The 15978-nt window shown below is 58.3% G+C and overlaps 2 protein-coding genes across 6 annotated transcripts; one reads left to right on the top strand and one right to left on the bottom strand.

Moving 5' to 3' along the window:
- The first annotated feature begins 302 nt into the window (after positions 1–302).
- DNASE1L2 (deoxyribonuclease 1 like 2) lies at positions 303–3010 on the top strand. Of its 3 annotated transcripts, none has more exons than XM_030798816.1 (8): positions 303–608; positions 826–1005; positions 1087–1175; positions 1267–1350; positions 1425–1525; positions 1610–1719; positions 1838–2089; positions 2443–3010. In XM_030798816.1, exons 1-8 carry the CDS (start codon positions 378–380, stop codon positions 2497–2499), a joined length of 1104 nt encoding a protein of 367 aa, XP_030654676.1. In that variant the 5' UTR covers positions 303–377; the 3' UTR covers positions 2500–3010. The 3 variants fall into 3 exon arrangements, with proteins under 3 accessions (XP_030654676.1, XP_030654675.1, XP_030654674.1); XM_030798815.1 differs by having other exon boundaries at positions 1607–1719; XM_030798814.1 differs by having other exon boundaries at positions 1425–1719.
- Positions 3011–4277: 1267 nt separating this feature from the next.
- Positions 4278–15406, bottom strand: ECI1 (enoyl-CoA delta isomerase 1). Of its 3 annotated transcripts, none has more exons than XM_030798806.1 (7): positions 15325–15406; positions 15119–15232; positions 10109–10236; positions 7599–7745; positions 6518–6639; positions 6247–6425; positions 4278–4531 (listed from the first exon to the last, which is right to left on the bottom strand). In XM_030798806.1, the coding sequence occupies exons 1-7, from the start codon at positions 15374–15376 to the stop codon at positions 4365–4367; spliced, it is 909 nt and encodes a 302-aa protein (XP_030654666.1). In that variant the 5' UTR covers positions 15377–15406; the 3' UTR covers positions 4278–4364. The 3 variants fall into 3 exon arrangements, with proteins under 3 accessions (XP_030654666.1, XP_030654668.1, XP_030654667.1); XM_030798808.1 differs by having other exon boundaries at positions 15347–15400; XM_030798807.1 differs by lacking the exon at positions 7599–7745 and having other exon boundaries at positions 4281–4531; positions 15325–15395.
- Positions 15407–15978: the final 572 nt, after the last annotated feature.

The following is a 15978-nucleotide window of genomic DNA, read 5'->3' as shown; positions in this document are numbered from 1 at the left end:
GAGCTGTGCCCCCAGCTGCGCTGCCTGAGGCCTGTGGGTGGGTGGCAGAACCAGGGACGGGGACAGGGAGATCTGGGAGCCTCGGCCTCCACCGCAGGGTGAGCAGGTGGAGCGGCAGCAGGAGATGCTGGGCAGGGAGTGTGGCTGGTCCTTCCTGTGCTGCCTTCCTTTCCCCGAAGGGATTCTGCTCAGGGAGGCAGAGTCTAGGCGACCTAATTTCTGGGGGTGAGGACAAGAACAGGGCCACACCGGGATGTGGCTGACCGTCTGCCTCCCTCCTAGGGGGCTGGCAGGGGCTTCTGGGACGGTTTTGGGACAGGTCTGGGGCACCAGAACCGGCTCAGGCAGGTCTCCCACCCCTTACCCTGGGGGTCTCCATGGGAATGAACGCCAGTTCATCAGGCACCCAGCTCAGTCGAGGGGGCGGGACCCAGCGCAGCCCGGCCCCTCCCTGGACCAGGACCTCAAATACCGGTCCCTGCCCTGGTGCCAGAGCTGCGGCCAGAAGGAGTCAGTGCAGTCCTGTGTCGGACACGCCTGCAGCCTGGACCCGGGATCCCCATTCCCCTAGGACCTCTGAGCCTCGGGCCTCCGCACCCACATCCAAGGTGAGTCTCTCGGCTGCACTGAGCTGGGGCTGGATGGGCCGGACCCTCTATTCCGGCTGCAGCTTCCCGCGCAGTGAGAAGGCAGCGGTCCCTGAGAGCCCAGCAGTGCCCTGGGAGCCTGCAGAGCGCAGGGGCGGATTCCGCGTCGCACTGGCCGTCATGGGGCGGCCGACGAGGAAAGGGGTGGGTCGGTGGGTCTGACAACGGGTCTGCGTAGGCGGCAGCGTCTGTCCTCAGCCTCTCGCTCCGCACCATGGGCGGGCCCCGGGCCCTGCTGGCCGCGCTCTGGGCGCTGGAAGCCGCCGGGACTGCCGCGCTTCGCATCGGCGCCTTCAACATTCAAAGCTTCGGTGACAGCAAAGTGTCGGACCCGGCTTGTAGCAGCATCATCGCGAAGGTGGGGCCCCGACCGGGGCGGGGCGGGGCGGTGTTTAGGGGTGCTGACCGCGCTGACCCCGCACCCGCCGCTCCTCCCCAGATCCTGGCTGGCTATGACCTCGCGCTGGTGCAGGAGGTGCGAGACCCAGACCTCAGCGCCGTATCCGCGCTCATGGAGCAGATCAACAGGTGTGGTGGGCAGGGCCCCTCGTCGCGACCCCCGGCCGGGATCTCGCCCCGGCGCGGCGCCCTGACCCTGAGCGGGCCCCTGTCTCCGCAGCGTGTCCGAGCACGAGTACAGCTTTGTGAGCAGCCAGCCCCTGGGCCGGGACCAGTACAAAGAGATGTACCTGTTCGTGTACAGGTGAGGGGCGGGCCGCAGGGAGGGGCGCGCGGGGCAGCAGGTGGGGGGCTCAGCGGGTCCTCCCCATCTCCTAGGAAAGACGAGGTGTCGGTCGTGGACACCTACCTGTACCCGGACCCCGAGGACGTCTTCAGCCGCGAGCCCTTCGTGGTCAAGTTCTCGGCCCCCAGCTCAGGTGAGCGGGCCCCGCCCCTCCCCTGCCGCCGGCCCGCCCCTCCCCTGCCGCCGAGTCTGACGCCCCCACCCCTTCCCGCAGCAGCACAGAAGCTGGTGCTGATTCCGCTGCACGCGGCGCCGCATCAAGCCGTGGCGGAGATCGACGCGCTCTACGACGTGTACCTGGACGTGATCGACAAGTGGGGCACCGACGTAAGCCCACCCCTCGGTCCCGGGGTCCCTGCAGGCGCGCCCCCGGGGGTCTGGTACATGAGGGCGGGACCTCGACGGTTCCTGCGGCGGCTCAGACATGGCTCCGCGGCGCCCGCAGGACATGCTGTTCCTGGGCGACTTCAACGCCGACTGCAGCTATGTGCGGGCGCAGGACTGGGCCGCCATCCGTCTGAGGAGCAGTGAGGTCTTCAAGTGGCTCATCCCTGACAGCGCCGACACCACGGTGGGCAACTCAGACTGCGCCTACGACCGCATTGTGGCCTGTGGCGCCCGCTTGCGCCGGAGCCTGAAGCCCCAGTCGGCCACCGTTCACAACTTCCAGGAGGAATTCGGTCTGGACCAGACTCAGGCGAGTGGGCCGTGGGGCGGTGCTGCTCCTGGGTCCCCATCACCCGGGCACACGCAGGCAGCAGGGAGGGGCCAGCGCCCAAGGCAGGGCCACCTCAGCTCCCCTCCCTGCACCAGGGCTCATTTCCAAGGACCCTGGAGAGCCTGGCCCACCCCATGTGGACCTCTGGGCAGGCAGGGTACCTTGCCTTTCCCTCAAAGGGCCAATGGTGACACCCTCTGCCCTGGCCCAACCGCAGGCAGCAGCAGGGGTGGGCACCCAACCCTCACCGGCCCCTCCCGCAGAGGTGGTGGCTTGTGGACACCCAGTGGGTGGGGTGCACTTTTCCCCTGAGGCTCACTCTCTCCCCCCAGGCTCTCGCCATCAGTGACCACTTTCCGGTGGAGGTGACCCTCAAGTCCCACCGATGACTCGAGGCCTGGCTGAGGGATGCCACCTGCAGACCCTGGCTCTGAGGAATGGCCCAACAGTGGCCCCTTCAGGGTGGCAGCCACCCTTCAGTGAGGCTCCAAGGCAGAGTCGGCTGGGCGTGGACCGGGGCCATGGACACGTGATGCGCTGCTCTGTACCTCCATTCCCCATCTGTGAGATGGGCTGCATCCAGCGACCTCATGGGGTGTTGTGAGCCCCATGAGGGGTGCAGGGGGCACTGCCCGGCAGTTGTCTGCTCAATAAATGAGCCGCTCCTGGTTGGGCCCCGCAGCTTGGCTCCCACGCCTCTGTCCTTCCTTAGGACCCAGCCTCAGCTTCTTAGGGGCAGCCATGGCCTGGGCTGCCCACCCCGTGTCCTGGTGGGACCTGGCTGCCCCCAGAGCCTGTTGACCCCGCAAGGCAGCTCAGGGACGCCCCTTGCTCATCCTCTGTGGAAACTACAAATGCTCCCAGTAGCCTGTACTGTGAGCACAGCTGGGACAGGGATGGCACCAACACACCAGCCTCCTGGGCCCTCGGGGGTCTCAGAACAGCTCTCCCCAGGCCCACCCTGCAGACCCCATTCCAGGGCCCTGCAGGGGCCCCCAGGCACTTGTCTGTCTCAGGAGCCCGGTCTTACCCAGCACTGCAAGGGGAGGCCGGCCCCAGCTAGTCAGCACCCCTGGAGCTTTTGGGAAGCCTGAGAGCAGTGGGCGGGCTGGACTCCTCCCTGCCCAGGCAGGTGGCTTGGGACTAAGGTCCTGTGCAAAGAACTGCACAGCTCACCATGGCTCAGCCCTTCAAGGTTGCTGCCCTGTGCCTGGGCAAGGCAACCACATTAGGAGAGGGAACAGGAAGGCCCTAGGTCCACTGGGCCACTGACAGGGGCCCGATGAGGTTTCTGGTTTTTGAAACATCACATCTTAGCAAGATATGGCAACTTTTTTTTTTTTTTTTTTTGAGACGGAGTCTCGCTCTGTCGCCCAGGCTGGAGTGCAGTGGCGCCATCTCGGCTCACTGCAAGCTCCGCCTCCCGGGTTCACGCCATTCTCCTGCCTCAGCCTCTCCAAGTAGCTGGGACTACAGGCGCCCGCCACCACGCCCGGCTAATTTTTTTGTATTTTTAGTAGAGATGGGGTTTCACCGTGGTCTCGATCTCCTGACCTCGTGATCCGCCCGCCTCGGCCTCCCAAAGTGCTGGGATTACAAGCGTGAGCCACCGCGCCCGGCCAGATATGGGAACTTGGTCTGAATCGCATGGTAGGAAAAACCTTTGTTTCAAGGGTTTGGATGAGTTTGGTTCTTGCAAAATCCTTCTTAAGGGACATCTGGATCCCTGGCAGCACAGCTGCCTCCAGAGTCCCACTCCCGCTGGCTCAGGATCCCCCAGTTGCTCTGATTCACTGTGTACTCCCTTCATCCTGATGAGTAAGGGCATTGACCAAAGGGCTTTTTTCTGGGGAGTCCTGTGTGGGTCATGGGGGCCAAGACCACCTGGCCTTACACCTAAGAGCAGGCAGTCCAAAGGCTGGAATGGACGACCAGGGACTTGATTTACGATTCTGCCTTGGGAACGGAGACACTCTGTGGCGACCTCACCAGGTCCAGAATGGTGCCCCCTGCCAGTCACAATCCCAAGTCAAAAGGCTGCCCTCCAACTCCCCTTGCCTGACGGGCACAGGCACCCGTGTGTGTTTGTGTGTGGTTGGGCCTTGGGCCACTGGGCTATGAGGAACAGGAACTTCTGTGTAACATCAGCAAAACGAAACGCTGGCAGTACTTTTAAGTTGAAAAATACCTTGTTTAAGACCTCCCTGGGACCCACAGGGGCACGTGTGGCTGTAAGCCTGTGGCAGGCCAGCCGTTAGCCTTTCTTTTCTTTGAGCCTCTGTAAGTACCTCTGCAGGGACTTCTGAATGGAGTCTTTGGAGATGAGGCTGACAAAGTTCTGCACGTCCGCATCGCGCTGCGTGATCAGGCGGCTGGCCGTGGCCTTCCGCATCATGGCCTTGGTCAGCTGTCGAGCATGGTCTAAAGAGAATGGGACGCGCCACTGAAATCCCACTTTCAGGGGCAGTGGGGTGATTCCCAACTTATTTTCTTTTTTTTGAGATGGAGTCTTGCTCCGTCACCCAGGCTGGAGTGCAGTGGTGGGATCTCGGCTCACTGCAACCTCTGCCTCCTGGGTTCAAGCGATTGTCCTGCCTCAGCCTCCTGAGAAGCTGGGATTACAAGCGTGTGCCACCACACCCAGCTAATTTTGTATTTTTAGTAGATATGGGGTTTCCCCATGTTGGCCAGGCTGGTCCCGAACTCCTGACCTCAGGTTATCCACCCGTCTCGGCCTCCCAAAGTGCCGGGATTACAGGCGTGAGCCACCAGGCCCAGCCACTTAACGTGTCATTTTCACTCAACTGTAGTATGAAGAATATTTCCACGATGCTGGAGGCTGAGGCAGGAGAATGGCATGAACCCAGGAGGTGAAGGTTGCAGTGAGCTGAGATCGCGCCATTGCACTCCAGCCTGAGCGACAGAGGGAGACTCCATCTCAAAGAAAAAAAAAAAAAAAAAAAAAAAAAAAAAAAATTTCCATGGCACTAAATATTCTCTTGCAGCACAGGAAATGGTAGCACAGCCTTCAGTCATTTGTATCAGGGTTGGCAAATCTGGTTTCTCAAGGCCCTTGAAGCTATGAATGGTTTTTACTTTTTTTGAGACGAGTCTCACTGTCGCCCAGGCTGGAGTGCAGTGGCATGATCTTGGCTCACTGCAACCTCCGCCTCCCAGGTTCAAGTGATTCTCCGGCCTCAGCCTTCCTGAGTAGCTGGGATTACAGGTACCTGCCGCCACACCCGGCTAATTTTCGTATTTTTAGTAGAGACGGGGTTTTGCCACGTTGGCCAGGCTGGTCTCAAACTCCTAACCTCAGGTGATCTGCCCGCCTCAGCCTCTCCAAGTGCTAGGATTACAGGCGTGAGCCACCGCGCCTGGCCCAGTGTCCATAAAGCTTTGCCAGAACACAGCTACACCTGTCAGTTTACGTCTCCTCCGTGGCTGCTTTCTGCTACAAAGGTCTTACCTACAGAGCCCACAAGCCACCTGGCCCTTTAGAGACAGAATTTGCTGGGCCCTGGTTCTGTAACATTGCTGATATGACCAGCTCTATTTCTATGAAGTGGACAATTGTCTTTGTAGTAGGTTGAAAAGTGTGCCCCAAAAGATAAGTCCAAGCCCTAACCACTGCTCTGGAACTTGGAAGTGTGACCTTATTTCGAAAGAGTCTCTGCAGATGTAATTAAGTTGGTATCATCTTGGATTTAGGGTAGGTCCTAAATCACACGGCAGGCGTCCTGAGAAGGGACAGAGAGACCTGAGACCCATAAAACAGGGGAGAAAGCTGCCTAAGGATGGAGGCAGAGATAAGAGCGAGGCGCCCACAAGCCCAGGGAGGCCTGGGGCCAGCAGAAGTGGGCAGGGGCAGGAAGGAGCCTCCCCTGGCGCGCAGGGAGGAAGTGCAGCCCTGCCCACACCTTGATTTTGCACCTCTGGTCTCCAGCACCGTGAGTTGAGCTTCTGTGGTCTGGGCCACCCGGTCTGTGCTGCGTTGTTACAGCAGCCTCCTGACACACACATGGCTGTGATTATCAACAGTCTCCCGCAGTCACGATGTCCACAGAGAACCTTTGGGTGGAGAACCTTCTGGTCTCCCCAGCATCATCAGGCGCCCGCCATGCCCTGTGCCTCACCTGGAATGGCCATCCACTGGGCTATCGCTGACAGCGCAGTGCTCTGCACCTGTTCCTCTGGGACCACCTGGTCCACCAAGCCCACCTGCAGGGCCTCCGCTGGTGGGAAGAGCAGCCCCAGCTGCAGGGCACGCTCTGCCGCCCGGTGCCCGATGGTGTTCTCCAGGGTGTCTTTGAACCTGGAACGCAGACACCCACTCACCACATGGCCTCAGGCCGATCTGTTCCCTCCACGACAAGCATGGAGCGTGGCTGCAGCCCAGGGCCTTACCAGAAAGGGGCGATGATGCCCAGTTGGGTCTCGTTGAGTCCTATGCAGTACCTGGGGTTGTCCGCCAGGATGCGGTAGTCACAGCTCAGGGCCACCAGGCAGCCTCCGGCGGGGCAGGCTCCCTGCAGGGAGAGGCCGGACAGGGCTCTTAGGTGCTGCAGGTCCCAACCGCATTCCAGAGGGCCAGGTCCAAGGATGCCAAGGAGGGCCTGTGCCCTCAGCGCACCCCGACCCCCCCAGGGTTCAACACCCACAACGGTCTGGGCTGGGCTGGGTGTGCACTGGAAAACGGATGGGGAAGGAACTGGCCCCTTAGCACTCCGCAAGGAGGGTCTCAGCCGAGGGTCATTAGTTCTTCGGCAACAGATAAATCACTTTTTAAAACCATTCAGTTAGGAGAGCAAGTCGCTTGTCCTCTCAGAGCTTTTACTCAATGCTAAAATGCCACACAAGCATTTAGTCACAATTGTCATGCCCCAAGAAGGCCCCGATACCACCCCAGCAGCTAGCACAACCAGGATGTCCTGGGAAGCCCACACTCACCCTGTGGTCACTGCAGGTACCCACTGCCCCGCCCAGGACCCATCCTGTCTGCATGGCCATGCACCCTTGAGGCTTCCTCTCACACCAGCCCTCCCCTCCACCAGGCTCCGGCCCACACCCAGCTTGTCACAGCCACCCCGCAGGACACCCTGGTTCCCGAGGTTAAGCCCCCGTGGTGTTCTTGGCTTCCCTGGCCTTCCCCCGGAAGGGATGGAGTGATGTTTCCAAAATATGGGTCCGATGGCCCACTCACCCACACAGCCTCCACCCAGGCTGTCATCAACCCCAGGCCCTGGTCCCTACCCAATGGCTCTTTTCTGGGTCTTGTCTGATTGACCCAGGCCAGGCCCCTCACCTGAGGCCCACCTTTTTCAACACGCCCCGCAGTCTGCAATGGCGCTCACCTGTGCACATCTCAGGGTCTCTCCAACCGTCCCCTTCCCCTGTGAGAGACTCCAAGGGCAGGACAGTGTCTGCCCCACCCCCTGGCACTGGCCCAGAACAGCCAGCGAGGCCACCTGGGAGTGGGGACACTCACATTGATGGCGGAGACCAGCACCAGGTTGGACTGGTACAACCGCAGCCACAGCTCCTGCACGGCCTTCCAGTACTCAGCATAGTGGGCGGGGCTCCTCCCGCACATCTCTGTCAGGTCCAGGCCGGCGGAGAAGACACCCGGGCGGTCCTGCAGGGGGGGGCCGGGGCCACATGCCCATCAGAGTCCACCTCCCAGCTGGCATCACGGCAAGAGGGCTGGGAAGCCCAGGTGCCTGAGGTACAGCAGGGCCAGGTCACGCTCAGGGTGTGGGTGCTGCCCCCACGGAGCCAGGACTAGGCACTCCAGGGACTCAGCCTAGGCTTCTCCTGGACCTGGCTTCCCTGTACTTCCCAGAACATTCTTCCCTTTCCCGCTTCAAACTGGATAGGAGAGGACAGGCAGGACCAGGCACCTCCCAGGGACACCAGTGCGCCGGGCCTCTGGCGCTGCATGCCCGGCTCGGGCAGAGGAACCCAGAGGTGTAGTGAAGACTCCTGAGAGTGCAGACGAGTTGCACGTTCTGAATCATTTACCCGCAAAGGGCCAAGCAAGCCAGGGACCCCCGTGTGGACCAGGAAGTGCTAGGGTGGGAGAATGATCTGGAATGTGTGGGTTTCTCAGCAGCTACCAAGGAAGGGCGAGGGGTGAGCACAGGTGGAAGGGACCCTCCGGCGGCTAGAGTAGCGGGCGCCAGCACAGGAGCCTCAGACGCCCAGTCAGGGCTGTCGGCCAGGGAGGCGGGCTCGGGGAGGAGTGGAAAACCCACCCTGGGGCCCCTGCACGGTCACAGCCCCCTGAGCAAACAACAAGGGTGCCTTCCCCTCTGCACGACACGGCACGTTTTCCTCCCGAGGGCGGGAGCCCCCAAGGCTGTGGGTGAACTTGTTCCTGCAGCTGAACCCAGCTCACCCTGACTTACACAAGCAGAGCTGGGCGGATGTTTACCCCACCCTGTCTGCAGGAAGGAGGATGACAGCCACCTAATGTGTGTGAAGAGGAGGCGGCCGGGATGCATGGGAGGCCTCCACATCCTCAGGTGATGTGAAAAAGCCAGGAGTGGTGCGGGGGTGCAGCGCGGCTCCGCTGTTCCCAAACACATGTGAGCTGGTGCCGCACAGAATGGGTAGGCCGGCCCTTTGTTTCTACAAAACGCGTTCTACTTCCGTTACTCAAGACCCAGGCCTGGTGTGGTGGCTCACGCCTGTAATCCCAGAGCTTTGGGAGGCCAAGATTGGAGGACTGCTTGAGGCCATGAGTTCAAAACCAGCCTGGGCAACATAGTAAGACCCCATCTGTACAAAAAAGTAAAAATTAAGCTAAAAAATTAACCAGGTGCAATGGCTCACACCTGTAATCCTAGCACATTGGGAAGCCGAGGTGGGAAGAGTGCTTGGGCCCAGGAGTTCAATACCAACGTGGGCAATAAAGACACCGTCTCTCCGAAAAATTTTTAAAATTTTCAAGATTCAAGAATCACTTGAACCCAGGAGGTGGAGGTTGTAGTAAGCCAAGATCACGTCACTGTATTTCAGCCTGGGCAAGAGAGGGAGATTCTGTCTCAATAAATATGTAAGGCTGGACGTGGCCAGCACTTGGGAGGCCGAGGTGGGTGGATCACTTGAGGTCAGGAGTTCTAGGCCAGGCCCTGTAAAGCCACGCCAGCCGCCGAGGACCCCTCACTCCCCTCACCTCAGCCATGGCCCACTTCCCCTCAGGGGTCCCATCCTCCTGGGCCTGACACTGCTTATTGCCCCTCCGCGACATTGGTAATGACACCGTTCCCACAGATGCCACGCCTAGCATTTGCCAGCACTCAGGCAACACTTATCCAGTTCCCTGCACAAGAACTCAGACCGAAGAAGTTCACCCTCTGAGAACTCGCCCTGAAGACTGGCGCACAGAGGATCAGACAGCGCAGGCATTGTTCGCAGGACTGGCTCAGGACACCCAAGTGATCCTAGAGGGGAGCACCCCAGGAACCCACCACCAGGTGTGCTTAGGGTCCAAGGTGACCCCATAGACGCATGGCTCTCCCTCACTCGCTGCCCACAGCTCTCCCCAGTGTCCTCCTGGACGATGGCCCGGGAACGCTGTCTCCCGGGAACGCTGTCTCCCAGGAAGGGCGTCTCCCAGGAGGGCTGTCTCTTGGGAAGGCTGTCTCCCGGGAAGGCTGTCTCCCAGGAAGGCCGTCTCCCAGGAAGGCCGTCTCCCAGGAAGGCCGTCTCCCAGGAGGGCGGTCTCTTGGAAAGGCTGTCTCCGAGACTGGTCCACCTTCACCTTTGGGAATGATCTGCTTGAGGCCCATGGCAGTTTGGGCCCCTGCTGGGCACACCCAGACCGCGCTCCTGGAAGCCTCCCGTGAAGGCGCCTGGAGTTCAGGGTGGTGGGGCTGCCGGCTGGCCCCGCACGTTGGCAGGCTCCGCCTCTTCCATGTGCAACAGGCCTGGGCTCACATCAGAGAACTGGGGCCAAGAACTCGGGCTGGGGTAGTGCGCTGAACTGGCACCTACCGAGGTCAGAATGACACCGCGGAAGCTCTTGTCATTCTCCAGCTTCTCCAGGCTGATGACCAGCTCCGTCAGAAACTCCAGGCTCAGGCTGTTCACTGGGGGGTTCTTGAATTTCATCACAGCGACCCCTAATTTAAAGAATGAAAAGAGAAAGCTCACACCTGGCACTGGAAAAGCACCCTGACCAGCTTGTACCCTCAACCAAGCCATGGTACCTGTGCATTTTGGGGGTTTTATTAATTTATTTATTTAGAGACGGAGTCTTGCTCTGTCACCCAGGCTGGAGTGCAGTGGCGCGGTCTCAGCTCACTGCAAGCTCCGCCTCCCGGGTTCACACCATTCTCCTGCCTCAGCCTCCCCAGTAGCTGGGACTACAGGCGCCCACCACCATGCCCGGCTAATTTTTTGCATTTTTAGTAGAGACAGGGTTTCACCATGTTAGCCAGGATGGTCTCAATCTCCTGACCTCGTGATCTGCCTGCCTCGGCCTCCCAAAGTGCTGGGATTACAGGCGTGAGCCTCCCTGCCCGGTCCTATTTTTATTTATTTTTTTGAGACAGAGTTTTGCTCTTGTTGCCCGGGTTCAAGTGCAATGGAGCGATCTTGGCTCACCGCAACCTCCGCCTCCTGGGTTCAAGCGATTCAACTGCCTCAGCCTCCCGAGTAGCCAGGATTACAGGTGCGCACCGCTACATCAAGCTAATTTTGTATTTTTAGTAGAGACGGCGTTTTCTCCATGTTGGTCAGGCTGGTCTTGAACTCCCAACCTCAAGTGATCCGCTCACCTCGGCCTCCCAAAGTGCCAGGATTACAGGTGTGAGCCACAGCGCCTGGCCTGGGGGTTATTTTTTATTAATTATTATTATTTTTGAGACAGGGTCTTGCTCTATCACCTAGGAGTGCAGGGGTGCGATCCCGCTCACTGCAGCTTTGACCTCCTGGGCTCCAGCGATCCTCCCAACTCAGCCTGCTGAGAAGCTGGGATTATAGGCAAGCGCCACCACGCCCAGTTAATTTTATTTATTTTTTAGTACAGACGAGGTCTCATTTTGTTGCCCAGGCTAGTCTTGAACTCCTGAGCTCAAGTGGTCCTTCTGCCTCAGGCTCCCAAAGTGCTAGATTACAGGAGTGAGCCTACGGTTTTTTAAATTGAAATAAGATCGATATAACATAAATTAACAATTTATTCTATATACACTGCATGCTTTTTAAATTAACCATTCTCTCTTTCTTTCGTTTTTTTTTTTTGAGACAGAGTCTCGCTCTGTCTCCCAGGCTGAAGTGCAGTGGCGCGATCTTGGCTCACTGCAAGCTCCGCCTCCTGGGTTCAAGCAATTCTCCTGCCTCAGCCTCCCCAGTAGCTGGGACTACAGGCACCTGCCACCACGCCCGGCTAATTTTTTTTTATTTTTAGTAGAGATAAGGTTTCACCATGTTAGCCAGGATAGTCTCGATCCCCTGACCTCGTGATCTGCCTGCCTCGCCTTCCATAGTGCTGGGATTACAGGCGTGGGCTGCTGCGATCAACCTCTTTATTATTTTTTTTTGAGACTGTCTCGCTCTGTCGCCTAGGCTGGAGTGCAGTGGCGCAATCTCAGCTCACTGCAACCTCCACCTCCCGGGTTCAAGCGATTCTCCTGCCTCAGCCTTCTGAGTAGCTGGGACGACAGGTATGCGCCACTACACCCAGCTAATTTTTGTATTTTTAGTAGAGACGGGGTTTCACCATGTTGGTTGGCCAGGATGGACTTCATCTCGTGACTTCGTGATCCACCCCTCCTCAGCCTCCCAAAGTGCTGGGATTACAGGCGTGAGCCACCAAGCCCGGCCAAATTAACCATCTTCTATCTTTATTTTTTTTGAGACAGAGTCTCGCTCTGTCGTCCAGGCTGGAGTGCAGCAGCGCTATCTCGTCTCACTGCAACCTCTGTCTCCTGGGTTCAAGCCATTCTTCTGCCTCAGCCTCCTGAGAAGCTGGGATTACAGGCACACATCACCACGCCTGGCTAATTTTTGCATTTTTAGTAGAGACGGGGTTTCACCAGGTTGGCCAGTCTGGTCACGAACTTCTGACCTCAGATGATCCTTCTGCCTAGGCCTCCCAAAGTGATGGGATTATAGGCGTGAGCCACTGTGCCCAGCCTAAACTAGCCATTTTTAAGTAAACAAGTCAGGCACTTACGCAATTCAGTATACTGACTGTGTTGTGCAACTATCGCCGCTGCCTTGTTCCAGAACCTTTTCATTGCACCAAAAGGAATCCCTGTCCCCATGAGCAGTTGATCCCACCCCCAGCCCCTGGAAGCTGCCGATCTGCGTTCTGTGTCTGCGGTTTTCCTGCTCCGGCCATATTCCATATCACCGCGATACCGCTGGGCTTTGTGGTCGGCTTTGTCCACTTAGTATCATGTGTTCAAGGTTCATCCATGTGGTTGTCATTACTATTTATTTACTTTATTTTATTTTATTTTTGTTTTTGAGACAGATTCTTGCTCTGTCGCCCAGGCTGGAGTGCAGTGGCGCAATCTCGGCTCACTGCAAGCTCTGCCTCCGGGGTTCACGCCATTCTCCTGCCTCAGCCTCCCGAGTAGCTGGGACTACAGGTGCCCACCACCGCGCCCAGTTAATTTTGTTTTGTATTTTTTAGTAGAGACGGGGTTTCACCGTGTTAGCCAGAATGGTCTCTATCTCCTGACCTCGTGATCCATCCACCTTGGCCTCCCAAAGTGCTGGGATTACAGGCGGGAGCCACCAGGCCCGGACTCAAAAACAAGTATCTTAAGGTACTGGAATGGGTAGTGTGGACTACACATTGTGAATATACTTACGGCCACTGGGTTGTACACGGCAAAATAGCTAGAATGGTAAATGTCAGGTATATTTTAAAGATTTTTATGTACACACACACACACACATTACCTCTGGTAAAAAAGGAAAAGTGTTGGTACAACGACAATTTTTTACCAGAGTGCCTCCCCACTTTACCATATAAAAAGACAATGTAAGCCGGGCGTGGCGGCTCACGCCTGTAATCCCAGCACTTTGGGAGGCCAGGGCGGGTGGATCACGATGTCAGGAGATCAAGACCATCCTGGCTAACATGGTGAAACCCCATCTCTACTAAAAATACAAAAAAAATTAGCCAGGCGTGGTGGTGGACGCCTGTAGTCCCAGCTACTTGGGCAGCTGAGGTAGAAGAATGGTGTGAACCCGGGAGGCAGAGCTTGCAGTGAGTGGAGATGCGCCATTGCACTCCAGCCTGGCTACAGAGCAAGACTCTGTCTCAAAAAAAAAAAAAAAATACAAAGTAGAGTTTGGAGTCAGAAAGTCAGGCCTGACTGAGATTGCAGTGAGCTGGGGCCACGCCATTGCACTCCAGCCTGGGCGACAGAGGGAGACTCTGTCTCAAAAAAAAAAAAAATTTTTTTTGCGTTTTGTTGAGATATATTCAAATATGCTACAGAAATGATCCCTTCAGAAACTCAGTTTTTACAAAAATTAATGGGCGTAGTGGTGGGTCCCTGTAATCCCAGCTACTTGGGAGGCTGACGAGGGAGAATCGCTTGAACCCAGGAGGCACAGGTTGCAGTGAGACGAGATTGCACCACTGCACTCCAGTCTGGCGACTGGAGAGCAAGACTACATCTCCAAAAAAAAAAAAAAAAAGAAACTCAGTTTGAAGTTGGTCTTAGTTTGTCCCTCCCAGTTTGTAGAGACAGCCCAGGCAGCTCCCTCAGCCCAGACAGAGAGGATGGAACCAAGTTCAGAGGCACCGGGAGCCCGGTGTCCTGAAGCTGTGCAAAGTGTGGGCACAGCCCTGAGTCTGGGGGGTTGGGGAGGGCAGGGGCTGTGACTGACTTGCGGAGGGAGAGGGCCTCCTCTCAGGAGCCACAGCAGGGACCGAGGCCTGCACCGGGAGGTCCAGGTCAGCATGTCCTGGAAGCAGACTTGCTGGCGCCTAGGCGTGCCCTGTCGGTGCCCTCAGCTTGGCCTCCTGTCTGGAGGGAGCGCACAGGCTTCTCTTCGAGAAGTACTTTTTCTATCGTTTCCAGTGGGTTTTACCAAGGGTTCTGACGGGCGGGTGGGTACGAGGTTCTGTGCCACATGCGGACTGTTAACAAACATAATTTTATTCCAAAATATTCCAATTCTTTTCCACTTCCAATTGAATAACTTAGATTACAGCTCATATCCCCGCCAACTTTATTTTTATTTATTTATTTTGAGACGGAGTCTTGCTTTGTGGCCCAAGCTGGAGTGCAGTGGCACAATCTCGGCTCACTGCAGCCTCCACCTCCCAGATTCCAGCGATTCTTCTGCCTCAGCCTCCCAAGCAGCTGGGATTACAGGCACGCACCACCACGCCCAGATAATTTTTTTCTTTTGTATTTTTTAGTACAGATAGGGTTTCATCATGTTGGCCAGGCTGATCTCGAACTCCTGACTTCAGGTGATCCGCCCGCCTCAGCCTCTCAAAGTGCTAGGATTACAGGCGTGAGCCACCGCGCCCGGCCTCCGCCAACTTTAAAAACAGAAACTTTTTTTTTTTTTTTTTGCGACGGAGTCTCGCTCTGTCGCCCAGGCTGGAGTGCAGGGGCGCGATCTCGGTTCACTGCAAGCTCCGCCTCCCGGGTTCACGCCATTCTGCTGCCTCAGCCTCTCCGAGTAGCTGGGACTACAGGCGCCCGCCACCACGCCCGGCTAATTTTTCTGTATTTTTAGTAGAGACGGGGTTTCACCGTGGTCTCGATCTCCTGACCTCGTGATCCGCCCGCCTCGGCCTCCCAAAGTGCTGAGATTACAAGCGTGAGCCACCGCGCCCGGCTAAAAACAGAAACTTTTATCTCACGACGAACGAACCCAGGTAGAGTGGCAAGGTTCTGTTTCGAAACTTGGGTTTTAAACATAAACCGAGCGTCGACAGACCTGGTTCTCCGACAGCGCCCCGCCAGCGCGGACCCCCGCGGGTCCTGGCCCCACGCCCGCTCTCCCTCGGCGCCGCCCGCTCACCTGCGCCCGCGTCCGGCTCCACCAGCACCCGCTGGCTCCCGAAGCGCCGCGCGCCGTCTCCGCCGCCGGCCGCCCTCTCCGTCCACCCGAGGGCAGCGCCCGGGAGCCGGGCCCCTGCGAAGGCAGCGCGGGGGAGCCCGTTAGTCCCCGGCCCTGGCCCCGGCCCCGGCCCCGGCCCCGATGCCTGCCCGCCCCGGGTCTCGCACCCGCGCGGAGCAGAACGCGCACCGGGACTCGCACAGCAGCCACCAGCGCCATCTTGACCGGAACGCGCCGGGTAAAGTTCGCCGGGTGACCTCGCCTCCTGGGGAGAGGGCGGAGTCTTCCCCCAGCACTAGGCCCCGCCCCGTTCCCAGAGGCTGGTCAACGCCTCCACCTACCGGCCGAAGCAGCCGCCCGCCGCCCTCCGGGTTCATCTTGGGCAGCCGCTTGCTTCCGAGGCAAGCACCTGCATCTGGGACAGGGCTGGCCTACAGGGAGGCGCAGGCCCACTGCTAAAGCAGCCACGACCAGCTCAGCGCCAAGGCAGGCTCTTCTACAGCGCGGGACACTGTAGGCAGGAGGCTGCCGGTGTTCGTGACCGCGAGCTCTAGGCCGGACCCAGCTACTGCAGCATCGGCGCTGGAAAGGCGATCAAAGCACTGAGCCCCACCGGGGGGGCCGTCAGGGAGGCCAGGGGCTGCCTGGGGTGAGCCCAGCCTCCTGCCCCTTTGGGAACAGGATCAGAGCTGCAGGTTTAGTCACCGAAATGAGGGTGGGGGCAGCAGAACCCGGCGGGAAGAACAGGCCACTCGCCTTGCTCAGCACAAGGGCAAGTGCACAAAGGCCGGACCGCAGTGGCACCTTTTTATTTGCAGAGA

Source organism: Nomascus leucogenys, chromosome 18, assembly GCF_006542625.1.
Source record: "Nomascus leucogenys isolate Asia chromosome 18, Asia_NLE_v1, whole genome shotgun sequence".
NCBI classification, from domain to species: domain Eukaryota; kingdom Metazoa; phylum Chordata; class Mammalia; order Primates; family Hylobatidae; genus Nomascus; species Nomascus leucogenys.
The sequence above is the reverse complement of the archived record's forward strand: the minus strand, read 5'-3'. Positions and strand labels throughout refer to the sequence as shown.